The 16,964-nt window shown below is 38.5% G+C and overlaps 1 protein-coding gene across 1 annotated transcript; it reads left to right on the forward strand.

Annotated features, from left to right (window-relative positions):
- Positions 1-2,548: 2,548 nt before the first annotated feature.
- On the forward strand, positions 2,549-16,918 carry LOC120769502 (tiggrin). Its single transcript, XM_040096534.1, has 4 exons — positions 2,549-2,861; positions 9,417-9,744; positions 9,818-16,485; positions 16,546-16,918. The coding sequence occupies exons 2-4, from the start codon at positions 9,453-9,455 to the stop codon at positions 16,624-16,626; spliced, it is 7,041 nt and encodes a 2,346-aa protein (XP_039952468.1). The 5' UTR covers positions 2,549-2,861; positions 9,417-9,452; the 3' UTR covers positions 16,627-16,918.
- Positions 16,919-16,964: the final 46 nt, after the last annotated feature.

A 16,964-nucleotide genomic window follows, 5' to 3' on the forward strand; every position in this document is an offset into this window, starting at 1 on the left:
AAAACAAATTAAAGGCAGAGAAGGAACCATTGATTTTCAAGTTATTGAAGGTGTAATAGCTATAAACGAGATTCATAAGACGGTATGGTGTCAACAAACTTTAAGGAGCAGAGGGAAAAGTTAAGAAAAATATTTTAAATGCGTTCAATCCTATTAAATTAGGATCGACAATATGGTAAGAATCGACTACATCGATTCCGTATATTGGCTATTTTTTAAAGAAATGCTGATTCCTCCAAAACATTTGGGTTTAGTGAGAGGATGAGATGATTTTTACACATTTTAACAACATTCGTACATATTTTGACCGTAATATGTTGGCTATAGTTTAACCGTTAAACTACGTCAACATATTTTTATACCCTGTTTTCTAAGAAATGCTAATTTTTTCAAGACATGTGAGCCTAACTTCGGTTAGTTTACAAAATAGTGCTTCTTAAGGTTAGATATCTGTAAATAATTACAACAAGGTCCACTGGCGTTACAATTAAGATTGAGAGACTCCTCGAAGCCATGAGTGAGTTCTTAGAAAAACTTAATTCAAATCACCCTTATAGCAAGAAATTTTCACAATACGCACCACTATTTCGACAAATTATGTCCACTTTAGTTTAATCGCTGAATTAGGTCGAAATATTTTTTTAGCCAATTTTTTTAGGAAATTTAATTTCTCTGGAACATGTCGGTCAAACTAACGTTAGTTTATAAAATATCAATCATTAGAGTTAGAACTTCCTTGAGAATTATAATAAAGTCCACTGACATTACAAACAAGACTGTGAGACTCATCGAAGTTTTGAGTAAGGGAATGTGTTTGAACTTAAAATTCAAAAAAAAAGAAAAATAACTTTTGAAGCGTTCATTAAAAATTAACTCATAAAAAATAAATAAAGAAACTAAAAAATTTCGTTATCTCTGGGAATTTTAACAATAACTAAACTTATACATGATTTTTTTGACCAATTACAGTCTGCTATAGTTTAACCGCTAAATTATGCCGAAACATTCTTATATCCTGTTTGTGCTTCAAACATGTGCAAGAACCACAGATATTAATTACTATTATATGATAAGAGATGAAGTTAGTGAACATTTTGTGGTCGGAAATTCCAAAAAAGTGGAAATCCATAGCATCTTTTTTACTTTTTGCATTAGCAAATCCGTTCTAGAAATGCCGCTTAAACCATTTAACCTTAAAAGGTCGTTAAGTAGCGAAACCGCAACGCATGCGTGAATTCACTGGAAATGAAAAACAAAAATAAAACAATGAAAATAAATATAAACAACATAATAAATATCAACAGCTAGTTATTAAAATAAAAAATTAAAAGCCGGTTTTAAGTAAACATTTCAAATTCATTCAAAACTCAACAAATATGAATCACAATTTAGCATACGAACGGAAGCGGCGAATATGCTCACATTTTTATGTCTGTTAATATTTATTGATTTTGCTAAAATTATTAATTTTTATTATATGTTTTTGTTTTTTTTTGTGGAAATTTATAGGAGTAAATGAGATTTAAGTCACTTAAGTGTAGATTTTGGAACACAGGTGTATGATTTTTTATTTTTTTTTTATAAAAAAATGAGTTTAGAGACTTTATTTTAGTAAATATTTATTAAAACAAAAATTAGAAAGAAAAATAGAAAAAAATATTAAAAAAAATATTTTTGTAAATTTATTAAATATCTATCAAAATTATTATATAATTTCAAAAAAATTTGCTTATTATTTGTTTTTTTTTAACCCTAAAAATAATATTTAAAAATATTTACAACAAAGAATTCAAAAATAAATGCGGCGTAAACAACAAAAAATTCAAAATTCCCTTGGGAAATTCTATTTTGGCGCTTCTTCGATTTACTTTATAGAAAAAAGTTGTAAATTCCTACGTATAAGCAAGCAGTAAACAATTTTGCCGAGTGATAAGCCACGGTGATAAGCATGAATGATTTAATAATTAGCTGATAGCCGTTCAATTGATTAAATAGATCACTTCAAAAAATAATATTTACATACATTGAATTCTCGGAAATCCAAATTTGAAACGCACAAAAATCGAAAAGCACATAAATATACATACACATACTCACAGAGCACGCAACGTCGCCACCAAAACTGCTGTCACTGATGACTTAATAACCTCATCAACAAAACCGCATACGCCTCGTCTGACGACTTGTCTCGTGTATCGCACGACAACGGCTACGTCATCGATGCGGCTGCCGGCCAAAAACTGTCTCAGCGCATTTATGTTTTATTTTATTGTCTTTTCTTTTGTTTTTGTAGCAAGTTGTTGTGTTTGTTATTGTTGCTTTTGCTGTTGTATTATTGTATTGTTTTACTTGTTGTTGTATTGTTGTGTTTTTGTTTTTGGCTGTCTATGAGTAGAATTACTTTCGGCTTCGTCGAGTTCTCAGCTCAGCGATCAGCATTCAGCCAGACGCACACACAGCTCACTGCACAGCAACATATACACACGCAGCAGCACAGCGGCGATCGTTTTCATTTAAGTTCGTTACAGCGGAGATTTTGAAATCAGTTGGACACTTGCGGCCGTCGCGTTCAAATCGGAAAAGTTTTCGAAATCGAAGCGTGTTTAGAATAGTGCTGTGTGTTTGTGTTGGTGTAATTGTACTTGTAGAATTAGATTGAGCAGCACTGCCGTTACGTGTGTTTGTCTGTGTGTGCGCGCCAGAAGGTCCTTGCTGTAAGGATCAAGTGCGAAATTTGTGTTATTTGTTTGGAGAAGAATACATTCGAAAAGCGGGTGTAGTGAAAACCAACACTGCCAATTACTCTGAAGTGGTTGTAATGGAATATTAGTGGATTTCGTTTGAGCATAAAATTTTTGAATGTGAGTTTCGGAATTTCGGTGAATAATTTTGTGTAAATTTTTTAAAAAACTCCTTTTTTCGAATTTTTCAAAACTAAGTTTTTTCGAAATTATTTTTAATTTCTGTGTTCCGTATGCAAAATTTTTTAAAAAAAAGTTTGAAAAATATACATACATATGTACATATGAATATTTCTGATTTTCGGTGAATAATTTTGTGTAAATTTTTAAAATTTCCTTTTTTTGAGAGTTCCAAAACTAAGTTCAAAAATACTTTTTTTTTATGAAATTTAGAACTTTATTTTAATTTTTGTGTTCCATATGCAAAATTTTAAAACGTTTCAAATGGAAGTCCGAAATATTTTTTTTAATTTTTCAAGAAAATTCGAAATATTTTTCATTAATATTTTTTGTTACATGTAATGTTTGAAAATTCTAATCTCAAAATTAAGTTCGAAGAATTAAATAAAAGAAAATAATTTTTTCATATTTTTTTTTGAAAGTATGAAATTATTTTTATTTATTTTTGAAAAATTCAAAATTTCGTTCGAAATTTTTATTTAATTTTTGATGAAAGATGGAAAGAAATTTGAACGAATTAATTTCGATCTTTCATGAAGAAGTAAAAAATTGTTCAAACTCAGTTAAGAGTTTTTCAAAAAAATATATTTATTTCAAAAGAAATATGAACGAAATGATGATCGAAAATCGAAATTAATTCGTTCAATTTTTTTTTTAAATTCCATATTTTCGAAAAACTCAAAACCAAGTTCGATTTTTCTTTTAATTATTGATGAAAGATTGAAATTAATTATATTTTTTGATACAATTTTTGTGTAAAATGCAATTTTTGAAAATCCCATATTTTTGAAAAACTCAAAATTAACTTCGAAAGTTTTTTTAGGATGAAGAATTGAAATTATTTCACTGACAATTTTCTGTTGAGAATTTTATATATTTTAAGAACTCATAATTAAGTGTGAAAACGATTTTTTTAATACCTATATATGTATGTATGTATGTATATGAAAGTTTGAAACACACTTTTGCTTTAATTTTATATGAGAGTTTGGAATTATTTTATTTTTCGTTAATTTATGTTTGTTACAACAGTTTTTGGAAAATTCGTGTTTTTGAAAACTTCAAACTTCCATAAGTTCGTAAAATATGACAAATTTGAAAATGGTTTAGTTTTGGTTTATCGTACACACAATTTTGAAAATTTTTTGTTTTTGAAAATTTCAGAACAAATCTTTTTTTAAATTTTTATATGAAAATTTGAAATAATTTTTAATTAAAACTTATTTGTTAGAAAACATTTTGAAAAGTGAATATAATGAACTTCAATATTTTAAAACTAAACTGATTCCAGGTAATCATATTTAATATTTAACTCTTTAATAGAAAATTTTATTAAAAAACGGTATGAATGTAAGAATTAACATTTTTTAATTAAAAAGTTTAAATATCTTTTAAAATAAAAAAATACTTAAATTGTTCAAATTTAATTTCAAAAAATTATCCGAGTATTTATTAGTACTACATTCATATGTATTTAGAATTTTTTTATCAATATTTTTTTTTTTTTTGTAATTCATAATTTTAATGCTTTTAATAATTTTATTATTTCAAAAAAGATGTTTTTACTTCTTAAACTTAAAACAAAAATTATTTTCGATATTTTTCAAATATTTCGAATTTTTTAACAAATTTTCATTGTTGAAAGCCAAACAAATTTTTTAATGATCAACATCCAAATTGGAAATTATTTTCAAATAATTTAAATTTTTAAAATATTAAAAAATTAATAGATATTCCAACATGAACTTTCTATCTACTTGATGTTTTACGATGAAGTAAATTTTTTTAGGCTTTCCAAGACTTTTTTGTAGGTATTGAAAAGAGAAATTGATCACTTCACCGGTTCTATCAAGATCATAGCTCTATGAGTCACACATAATCCTAAAAAGCATTAAGCTATATACTCACCTTATGGTAGTAATGTCTCACATATACTTTTGGCATTGGTTGCAACGCATGAACGTGGGGAGCCGCACGACTGTGCGTATAAGTAACATAAACCTTTCAGCAGACTTTAACTCTTTGATATGCTGCCAACAAGCTAATGGATTTGCTTAAATGCACGCTTTGACACTTTTACTATTGCTGTAATTAAGAATACAAACACTACAATAAATGAAGCAATAAAAACAATAAGCAACCCTTCCGCTAACATTTTTAGATACCCACAGAAGCTACAAAGCAGCAGCGCTGATGATGCTGCGAGTCAATGACTAACAATGAGTTTGCCGAAAACTAGATTTTCCACTTTTACTGTTGACATTATTCCGTATGTTTTAGTGCTTTTTCCAATTTCATTGCCATTTGACGGGGTGTGAATATGTCATACGCTCAATGACAGCGCAAATGATGAATTGGCAGCATCAGAATATATATACAAATGGAAAGGTGGACGCATGCTCTAGGGGCGTGTGGCGCTGGCCACGCACTTGAATCATCCGTGTGACAGGGGAATAAAAATATCAGGTTGTAAAAAATCAAACGAAAAAAGTCATAAAATGCGCGGAGCATAAATCTGCGGAAAGTAAAATGTGACAGTCGAGAAAATATGAATAAATGTGTGTGCAAACGCCAGCAGCCAGCATTATAAATAGACACATGCGTGTGCTTGTGCTTGAGATAATTAAGGCAGAGATGCAGAACAAATCAAAAAACTAAAAAAAAGAAATAAAATAAAAATTTTCTGTCTGCCATGGCGGGTGCGTGTCAAGCGACGCGTTGCGTTGGCGTGTGCCACACGCGGCTGATGTATTGACAGCGTGGCATAGCTAAGCATGTAAGATATACATACATATATATACTTGTCTTGCTGCACTTCTGTGTTGCAGCACGCTGAAGTGGCATCTTGGCGTACACTTTCTTTTCAGTTTTATTTAATTTGGAAAATTTCTTTTTCAAGTGCTTCGCTTGTTGCGTCTATTTTTAGCGCGTGCCCGCTGACCCAATTTCTTCAAAATAAAGGCATGTCTCCTCAGCACCTTAAATATTTTGTTTGCATATCACTTCTAATGCATCTTCATGGCTTTCTTTTTTATTTGTTTCTTTACTTTGCCATTGCAGCGCTTTCCTGCGGCATGTTGCACGATTTATGTTTGCAGGCACTGTTCGGGTTCAGAAATTGTAATAAATTAAATAATTAGTGTTGCAATTTGTTGGAAATGCAATGCTTTAAAGCGACCCGGCTTGTTGTAGTGTAATTTATATGCTCGCAGGCACATGAGGTTAAGTCAAAGGGTGTGTCGTGTTGGAAAATTTATTAGATTGGATGAAAAAAATAGTTTTGTTCGAAAGTGATCTTTTTTTTACAGAATTTACAACATTAATATATTATGGATGATCTCTTTAAGACTTTTTCTCATAATATTTTGTACACTCACAAATTCAGTTTCTTTCTGCGCAGTTTTTCGTTGTCTAGAACATGAATTATTAGTAATATATTAGGTTAGGTTAATCTGGTAGGCCAATAAACCACACACAGACCAGTTTTGGTCCTTTGCGATACCAGATGGAGTTCAGTTGCTAGGTCCATGAGGAAGTGTCATCCTTCAGAATGCCTGCGCTTGGCGCGAATTTGACCAGACTCTGCCTCCTCCAGTGTATCATACAGATGCTTACAGCGTAGTCTTGCCAATGCGGGACAATAACCTTCTTCACAAAGAAAAAAATGAAGAACATGAGTTTGTTCAGTCGGTTGGTATGGTAGCTATATGTTATAGTGGTGCGATTTGACAAATTTCTTCGGATATTGAAACATTTCCTCGGATAATAGTCCATGCCACATTTTGTGAAAATACCTTGTCAAATAAAAAAAAATCCATGGAAAGATTTCATTCTAATGTTTCAATTTGTATGGAAGTTATATCCTATAGTAGTCCGATCAGAACAATTCCTTCGGAGATTTTACCGTCGGTTTGGAAAATAAGCCATGCCAAATTTTATGAAGATGTCCCTTCAAATAAAAAAGTTTCCTATTCAAAGACTTGATTCTGATCATTCAGTTTGTATGGCAGCTATATGCTATAATGGTCCGATATCGACCGTTCCGACAAATGAGCAGCTTCTTGGGCAGAAAAGAACGTGCGCAAAATCGATATCTCAAAAACTGAGGGACTAGTTCGCGTAGAAACAGACGGTGCGACAAAGAACATGGCTAAATCCACTCAGCTCCTCAAACTCCGATAGTAGTCTACTCTAGATTCTCGACCATCGAAAAAAGGTCGTGCAATAAAATGATGACTGACCTCTGAATCCCAAATCATTTCAAAGATAATGAGGTTATGTTGAATAATACAATGTGCGTTCCAAAGTAAACAAGACTTTAAAAAAGAAACAGAACAAATGGTTTTTTCGGCAAAATCAATTTATTTTATTCCTTATAGCCAGTATGCCGGTGCAAGCCTTTTGAATGGCCTCTACGTCTGCATAACGTTTTCCTCTCATGGGCAAATGCATTTTTCCGAAAGGGAAGAAGTCGCACGGTGCCATATCAGGTGAATACGGGGAGTGGTTAATGGTTAAAATGTGATTTTTGGTCAAATAATCATCCTTCGAATGTTGGATTCTGAGCAATTTTTGGTCGTCAGTCAATTTGAGCGGAACAAACCGTGCACACACCTTTCGTAAGCCAAATATTTGGTCAAAATGTGGTAAATTGATGTTTTGGAGATGTTCAATTTTATTTCCATGAATTTCAATGATGATTTTTCAACTCAGATCTCTTGCTTAATTGAGGTGTAGATCTTGAGTTATCAGTAATTGCGGTGATTAGGAATTCTCAGTTTGTTTAGCAGACCCGATATAAAGAACACAAATAGAATAAAGTGGACTTAGACCATAAATATTATATATTTTTACGGTTGGATCAAATCTTGCGAGAATGGTTGATGGAGGAGTACACTGTCAGGAATTTTTCATCATCTTCTATTATTGTCTGTGATATTGGCTTTGATTGAGTTCGCTGGCTGTGCGCTCAAGATTATTGAAGGGATGTCTAAACTCCATATCTCGAAATTCTATTTTTTTTATTGGACTGGTTTAGGTGCCTGGTCACAGTGGTATAGCAGTTAACTATAAGACTAACGAGCTTGCTTGGACAGGTGCTTCAGTTTCAATGCAGATTGAGAATGGGTAGGAGCTCCGTTGGTTTCTTGTGGTTCACTACGGAATTGTTGGGTTTCAGGCTACCAGCAGCTGTGCAGTCGCAAGGTCCGTCTGGCCGAGGGTGAATCGTAAGAGATCTAGCGAACTCTTCGCTCACATGATGATACATCATTTAATGGTTGTAGAAGTTCTAACTGGTCAGTATCCGATCGGAAGTCAAACGAAAAGACTGAACATTTTACCGGATGCCAGAGGGATTAGTTATTTCGAAGAAGACGAGACAGAATAATCTCAACCATTCCTCCTCGAAACATATGTACCGTATTTTGTCAGATCGGCAATGCTGAGGAATCAGCCAACTAACCTAACCTAGATATAACCTAACCACACACAAATCATATGTTTTTAGTAGAGTTTCGAAAGAGTTTTTGCGCCTTTTTCAAAATTTTGGTGTGAGAAAAGAATATGTTTCTACGTTTTCACACCTTCGATAAAGTTTTCTTTGTTTTTTTTTTACCTAAAAAGTAAAAAATCTGAAATTAAGTGCTTTCCAAAATTCGTTAAAATATATTTCACTACGAATTCGAGTTTTTTAAACAAATATACCTGATGGCAATAAAGCGTCTTATCAGTTCTAATATTTGTGACAAAAGCTGTTTGTTTCTGGCCGGATGTAAGGTCTATAAATTTTCGGATTTTTATTGAAGAATTTCTTTATTTTTTTCCGAATCTAGCGTTTTTTGCAAAAAACGAACAAAACAAATTAATTAAATCCAAAATATGCTGAATTTATACTCAAAATATTTGTTTTATATTCGAAAAGTGATCACTAAATCGTCATTTGCATGTGGCTGTGTGTACCTAGGCGTCTAAAGCTTCAGAGGTCAAAATATTGAACTTTTTTCAAAGCGCATCTACATAACTTATCGCCGAACGGTTTATTTAAATGCGTATCAAGGCTGATGAGAATGTGTGAAAATAAATAAAATAAGTAAATAGCGCGACTCTGGTGCTGTGTAGAATAAATAAGTGAGAAGTGAACTAGATTTCTTGATTCATAAGGAGCGCCGAGCCGATTATAGCTGATATAGCCTCTACAACAAAGATGCAGACATAAATATGTTATGAAATAAGCGCACGTTTTGAATCGAGTAACGCTTACGTGGTTATTTGTTTAAGATTTACAAATCTGTAATTATATATAGACAGACTTACATTGTATAATAGTTGACGAAATATGTTAGCTTGAGGCTTGCTATTCTCAAACGCAAGCACTATTATGAATTATGCCAGAAAATTTAACACAGGGTTGAATTTAGGTTCATGGTGTTTACAATTGCGCTCAACCCACCTAACCCTATTAAAACTCTCTCTCTCATACACACCTCATTTCAGACTCATACTCAGGTAGTCAACTGAAATCCAGAGAAAATGAAGGCTTGGAGCCTTGTATTGGCGCTACTTTGCGTGGCGCAATGGCGTACGCATGCCTACAGCGTCGGTAGTACATCCGGCTATTCGACCTCTTCACGTTACGCTTCGTCCTCGTCCTCGTCGTCCGCCTCAAGCGTCGGCGGCAGTACGTCGTGTTGCCAGTTAAGTTCCTGGGCGTATGCTCACTTCAATGAGGTGCGCCAGTTTGCTAGTCGTCTGCGGCTGGAATACAATTACATGTCACAGGGCAGCAGCACGGGCTATCGTGTACAAGGCGCGTCGTGGGATGGTGAGTTATTGCAATCAATAATATGTTTTTTTGAGTTAGCCGCAGATTTAACACTACTTCTTATTCCTCACAGAAAACATCATCAATTTGACGGGCAAAACCGCATCCGAGCTGGACGCACTCGTACGTCATGTGAGCGAACAGCTCGTGACCGATATGCGTAAGGGAATCTTACCTTACACCACGATTGCGGCACCGAACTTTTTCGAATCAAAGTCTGCCGAGACGCTTGAGTCCATCATTGCAACTAGCGAAGATTTTGGTCAACAACAGCAGGAAGTCGATGTAGGGCATTTCCAACCGGTCGATCTATCCAATTTCGATGAGGTACGCAATTATGCTTATCCAGCCGAAGTAAAGGTGATCGATGGCAAGACTTATGTCGTGCATAAGAATTGCACCGAGGCGAAGAAAGTGAGCGGTGATGGCAGTTACGCCAGTCCATTGGTCACCATACGCAGTCGCAATCGCACCACAATCACCACAAGTGATGGCGCACCCGCATACACTTACGGTGCTGGTGGCTATAGCAGCGGTTCTTTGACTGCTGGTGGCGTCAACAGATATCCAAGCCCAGTTTACGGACAACCGGGTGGAAGTAGTAGCACGACCACCACTGTTAGACATAAGATTTATGATTGGGCCAATCAAAATATGGAACCCAGTGTGTTGGGTTATAAACCAGTGGTGAACGTTGCAGGCAGTTCAGATTGGCAAATGGGTGCTTACAGACCAATACCACAGACCCCCATTGCGGGCAGTTCGAATGCTGATGTAGAAACTTTCGGCGCTGACAATCAAGTATTTCGCCCAAGTTTCTCTCCCGGCTCAACGGTGACTGTCCGCCGTTATAATAAGACAATTATTACAAATCCTGATGGCACAAATACCGTTAGCGGTTCCGAATTGAATCGCAAGTGGGTTGATGGCAAGCTTGTCTACGACTCTCAGCGTCCATTTGGTGAATGGTCCGTGCCACGTGGTGAGGCTTGGAAGCAGGAAGAGCGCGAACGTTTCTTCTGGTTCCTGTCACAGGGTAATGTGACGCCACAACGCTTAGAGGAATGGCAGCGACAGCAAGAGGAGCGCTTACTGGCTATGGCTGAGCGCTACGGCACCACTATTGATGTTATACAGGAATGGCATCGCAGCGAATTAGATCGTTATCGCGTGCTGTTGGGTCAATATCAGGCGCAAAACCCCAATCTTACCGGCTGGAAGCGCACCGAAGCGGGACGTTTAGACTGGCTGATACATCAAAATAGCGTGACACGTGAGGAACTCGAACGCTGGCAGCGCGAAAATAATGATAAGTTGGTGCAACTGGCACGTCAGTACAACATATCGCTGCAGGAGCTGAAAAACTGGCAAATCGAGGAGTTGAATCGATTATATGCTTACTTCAATGACCAGAATAACTCTATGATTTCAAGGCCAATAAACTCCGGTTCGCTGCGCACCAACGAGCAGGAACGTTTGGAGGAGCTGATTCGTCAGCATAACGCCACAATTGAACAACTCCAGAAATCTATACGCTTGGACCAACAAAAGCTCTCAGATTTGGGTAAACAGTATCGAGGCAATGTACAAGATATGCAAAAGTGGTTGAAGGATGAACTGGCGCGTCTGAATGGCGTGATCAATGAACATCGTACTGAAGTGACACGTGTCACGGAATGGCAACGTTCTGAGCGTGAACGTTTGGAGAATGTGGTGAAACAGCACCGTGGTTCAGTGGAAGAGTTGGAAGCGCAAATGGCACGCGATCGCAACTATATGAAGTCGTTGGCTGCAAAGTACCATGTGAGTCTGGAGGAGCTCGAGAAATGGCAAAGCGCTGAGCTGGAACGTTTGCACAGTCAAAGTCAGACTAAACTCGAGATGGATATCAAAGAGTGGCAGCGACGTGAACGTGAACATCTCAAGTCGATTGTGAATAAGAACGATTTAACCATTGAGGAATTCCAAGCGAAGATTATGAGTGATCGCGCACGCTTGGAAGATTTGGCAAGAACATATAAGATACAAGTGTCCGAGGTTGAGGAATGGATTAAGAATGAAATCAAAAACTTCCAATCACAGGGTCTACTGAAAGAGGTCGAAAAAGAGTTGGCAGCTTGGCAACAGAAGGAGCGTGAACGCTTGCTTGCCATCGTTCAGCAAAATGAACTGACAGTTGAAGAGCTGGAGAAGAAGATCAAAGATGATCAATCGTACTTATACAGAATGGCCAATATGTACCAGGTTAAGGTTGAGGAAATTGAAGAATGGCTGAAGAAGGAATTGTTGCGCTTGCAAGGTGAGGGCCTAATAAAGGTAGAAGACCTAAAAGACTGGCAGAAGCAAGAGCGAGAGCAAATTTTGAAGATTGTGCAAGAGAACAAGTTGACAATTGAAGAATTCGAGAAGAAGTTGTTGGCCGATAGACAACGCCTGCAAGACCTTTCACAGACTTACAACGTACAAACATCTGAGATCGAAGGTTGGATCAAGAAGGAAGGTGAACGGCTGCAGAGTTTGGGTCTGTTGCAGATACAGGAACAGCTGAATAATTGGCAGAAAAACGAACGTGATCGTCTACTTGAACTGGTTAATAAGAACAACCTCTCCATCGACGAATTGCAAGAGAGTATCAAAAAGGATCGTCAACACGTATACACATTGGCGCATCAGAACCAAGTACGCGTGGAAGAGGTTGAAGAATGGATTAAGAACGAGATACATAGACTGCAACAAGAAGGCTTGATTGAAATCGAAAAACTTAAGGACTGGCAATCACAATGGCGTGGCAATCTCACAAACATGGTCAAAGAGCGCGACTTCACAGTTGAAGAGTTCCACAAGTGGTTGCTAGAAGATCGCAAGCGTCTACAAGATCTAGCCATGCAGCACAATGTGCACATCGAAGAGATCGAGCAATGGGTGCGCAATGAGGAACAGCGGTTCATCAGCATGGGTTTGCTGAAACCGAATGAGAAGCTTACCAACTGGCAAGAGGTAGAACGTCGTTACTTGGAACGTATCACGCAGGAACAATATCACTCCACCGAACAATTGGAACAGCGTTTACGCCAAGATCGCGAGCTACTAGAGAAGCTGGCACGTGATTACAGCGTACAAGTGGAGGAAATCGAACAATGGATGAAGAAGGAGTTGGCCCGCTTGCGTGATGATGGTCAGCTACAAATCGACAACCTCACCGCCTGGCAAATAGCGGAGCGTGAGCGTCTCGAGGAGCTGATCAAACAAAACAAGGTATGGAGCGTTGAAGAATTCGAGAGTGAGTTGCGTCAAGATCGTGAGCACATGCAGAAGATGGCCTTCCAATATCACACCTCTGTGGAGGAGATAGAGAAGTGGATACAATCTGAGGTAGAACGCTTACGTCAACAGGGTAAACTTGATATAGAGAAACTGACCGTATGGCAGCAGGCGGAACATGATCACATTTTGAGTTTGCTGCAACAACAGTCCTCCATCACAGTGGAAGAGTTCGAGCAGAAAGTGCAGAAAGACAAGGTTTTCTTAGTCAATTTGGCCAATCAATATCACGTCAGCGTTGTCGAGATCGAAGCTTATGTGAAGAAAGTCATTGATGATTTGCGCAACAAGGGCAAATTCGAGGTAGAAAATCTGCAGACCTGGCAGTTGGTTGAGCGCGACTATATCAAACAATTGATTCAACAATACCAAAATGGACTATCCACCGCCGATTATGAACAGAAATTGCTTGCGGATCGCGCGCATTTGCATCAACTCGCTGATCAATATCGCGTCAATATCGAACAAATCGAGAAATGGATGATTGAAGAGTTGAAGCGTTTACGCAAAGACTCAGCGGACCATGTGCAGAAGCTGGCCGATTGGCAGGTGGCTGAGGCGCAACGCTTGAAGGAGCTCATACGTCAAAACAACCAATTGAGCTATGTGGAATTCGAAGTGGAGCTCAACAATGAGCGCCAACGCTTACAAGAACTGGCAAAACAATATTCGGTGAGTGTTGAGGAGGTTGAGACTTGGTTGCGCCAGCAGCTGGTGAATTTGAAAACCACTGGTCAAGTGCAGGTGGAAAATCTCACGCAGTGGCAAAGTGATGAACAGAAACGTTTGATTGACATGCTATTGCAGCAACAGAATAGTATCAGCTATGATGAGTTCGAGGCTCAACTGCGTCGCGATCGCGAACGTCTACAGAAGTTAGGACGTGAGTATAGCGTAAGTGTAGAACAAATCGAAACCTGGATGCGCGATGAACTACAACGTTTGAAGAACTCCGGTCTGCTACAAGTAGAACAATTGACACAGTGGCAGAGAACCGAACGCGATCACCTACAAGACTGGCTGAATCAGCAGAACAATGCTACCACCTATGAAGAGTTCAATGCTTTCTTGCGTCGTGATAAGGAACGTTTGGAACGCATCGCACACGATTATCACGTGACTGTCGAGGAAGTGGAATCATGGGTGCAGCAGGAAGGTGCACGTCTGCAAATTCTTGGACTGATTGAAAGACCACAGAGTTACATCAGCTATGAGCAACATGGTGATAATGATCAATGGAAGATTTACACTTTAGCACATTTGAAAGCCGTCGCACAAACTGTACCGATGAGCTGGCAAGATTTCGAAGACTACTTGGTTAAGGAACGTATGCGTTGGGAGCAATTCGGACGCCAGTACGATGTTAGGGTGGAGGAGATCGAAGAGTACTTGCGTGGTGAGGCACATAAGCTCAATCAGCAGGGTGTCATAACTGGTTCCGAAATAATTGAAGAATGGGAGATTCACGAAAATCAGTACATACAGAATCTAATTAACGAACGGCTGCGCAAACAACAGCGCTGGTCTATTGAGGAACTCGAAAGACAATTGAAACAAGATCAGGAGCATTTGCGTCAGTTGGCTATACAATATCACGTCACAGTGGAAGAGGTTGAAGCGTGGTACCAACAAGAGCTGCGACGTCTATTGGATCAAAATAAAATCGTAACCGAAAGCTTGGTCGATTGGCAACGTCGTGAAAAGGATCGACTTTACCGTCTGGTCACACGTCAACCAGGTCTGACTGTCACAGTGTGGGAAGAACAAATTCTGCGTGACAGAAATACGCTCAACAACTTGGCCGATGAATATCATGTCTCCATTGAGGAGCTCGAATCGTGGATACGTAATGAGTTGAGACGTCTCGGCGAACTGGGACTTGTACGCGATCTACATCAGAATTTGGACTACAATAATTGGCAGAAGCAGGAACGTGAACGTTTACGTGCTATCGCTAAGGACATCAGCATTACACAAATTGAATTCCTCGAGTATATTGCTGCCGACACCGACTATCAGAACCGTTTGGCACAACTCTACGGCACCACACTCGAACAATTGGCGCCCTTCCAACGCATTGAAATCGATCATATGCAGCGTGAAGGTCTTTTGGACAACATAAAGCTGTTAACGCTCGAGAAGTGGCAGAAACGCGAACGTGATCGTCTATACAATTTGATTAGGAATCAAAACTTCAGTTTGAAGAATCTGCGCAACTGGCAGCGTCAAGATATCGTGCTTAACGAATTGGCCGCCAGCTATGGCATCACCACCCAGGCATTAAAAGACTGGCAAATTAAGGAATTCGAGCGTTTCTTAAGATTGGCCGAACACTACGGTTGGCAGCTGAATCAACTGCAAAACTTCCGCGAAAAGGAATTACGCTACATTGATTTCGTAATGCACAAGAAGACCACCAATGAGGTTGAGCGTATGAAGTGGAGTACGGAGGAGGCGAGACGTATGGCAGACTTAGGACGCAGGTCCGGTTTGAGAAATGAAGAACTCATCCAATGGCGTCGCATTCTTTATCTGCTCTCTCAGGGCTTGCTACCCATGGACGATAGTACCGGCTTTGGCGGCCATGAAATAGGTGCCGGTTCGACTAATCGCACTGCTTGGCCACATCAAGTGATCTCCAAGGATCGTGGTGATCAACCACCGCATGTATACGAGGATAATGTTGATGTCGAAGAGCCTGGCTTGGCCGGTCAAGATAACAATTTGTATCCTCCACCATCGGCGGAAATGAAAGTCGAACCGACTACACAATACCCAGCATACGTTAGACCTGCACCAAGCGGTGGCGCGGGCGGACAAACAAGTGGTTACCGTTACAGCAAGAAGGAGTACAAATTTACGGTACCGGTGAGTGAGGTTGATGCAACCGGTGTTAGTGGTGCGGGACGCGCACGTTACGGACGTGAGCGTGAATTGGATACACAGCAACAACAGCAGGAAGTGGATGACTTCGGACAACAACAACAGGTGGAGCTTGGCTGGAATGGCAAGTTAGAGGATGGCGGCCAACAGCAACAAGTTGATCTGGGTTGGAATGATCAGCAGCAAGTGCAAGGCAGTTACGGACGTGGTGGAGCCGCCGGTTACTCTTCTTCCGCCGCTGCTTCAGCGCACAGCTCATATTCCGGTGCGCGTGGCCATGCCGGTCATGGTGGTTATGGTCAACGTCAGCAGCAACAACAATTTCAACAGCAGCGGGATGACTTCGGCCAACAACAGCAGCAACAATTTGAAGATTTTGGACAACAACAACAAGTAGAACTGGGCGACTACAAACAAAACGCATGGGATCAGCAGCAACAGCAACAAGACGTGCAGGTCGAGGATCTGCAGGGCACATTTGTGGGACCCCACCGCGGTGCCAGCCAGAAGCAGGTATCCAGCACCGAAGCAAATGCAGTAAGTTTTTCTAAATTTCAATATGAGCATGTATCTAAATGATATTATCCTTATTTATAGCAAATCGAGGTTACGGCTGAACCGGAAAGCTCTGGCATATGGGACTCATTCAAGAAGAAGGCTTCAGGTCTCTTTGGTTAAACTTTGGTTAAACTTAACGACCAAATAAATACAGCTTAAAAACGATCATCCGAAGACAACGAATAATCGACACTCTTTGGTGCATAAATTTCTTGAATTGTTATTAACGTAAATCTATTTCGTTTTTATGCTTTATTTTGTATTTTTATAAACAACGTGTCATATATTATTTGCTTTTGTTTGTATTTTTAATATTAGTTGCTAAGTTTTCTAAATGTGTACTCATGCGCGAACGTTAAACGACTGCTTCGTTTTGTAATTAATTTAAATAAAATAATAACGGTATATAATACACCATTTCTTTTGCTTACTCCATAGTGGTCGCTCAAATCTTTAAA

Source organism: Bactrocera tryoni, chromosome 2 (assembly GCF_016617805.1).
Source record: "Bactrocera tryoni isolate S06 chromosome 2, CSIRO_BtryS06_freeze2, whole genome shotgun sequence".
NCBI lineage: Eukaryota > Metazoa > Arthropoda > Insecta > Diptera > Tephritidae > Bactrocera > Bactrocera tryoni.

Excerpts from the sequence above, each read along its gene's own strand:
- LOC120769502 (XM_040096534.1), top strand. The coding sequence starts at position 9,453 with ATGAAGGCTTGGAGCCTTGTATTGGCGCTACTTTGCGTGGCGCAATGG. Across the intron at positions 9,745-9,817 it reads ACAAGGCGCGTCGTGGGATG|AAAACATCATCAATTTGACG; the intron begins GTGAGTTATTGC and ends TATTCCTCACAG. Across the intron at positions 16,486-16,545 it reads CCAGCACCGAAGCAAATGCA|CAAATCGAGGTTACGGCTGA; the intron begins GTAAGTTTTTCT and ends CCTTATTTATAG.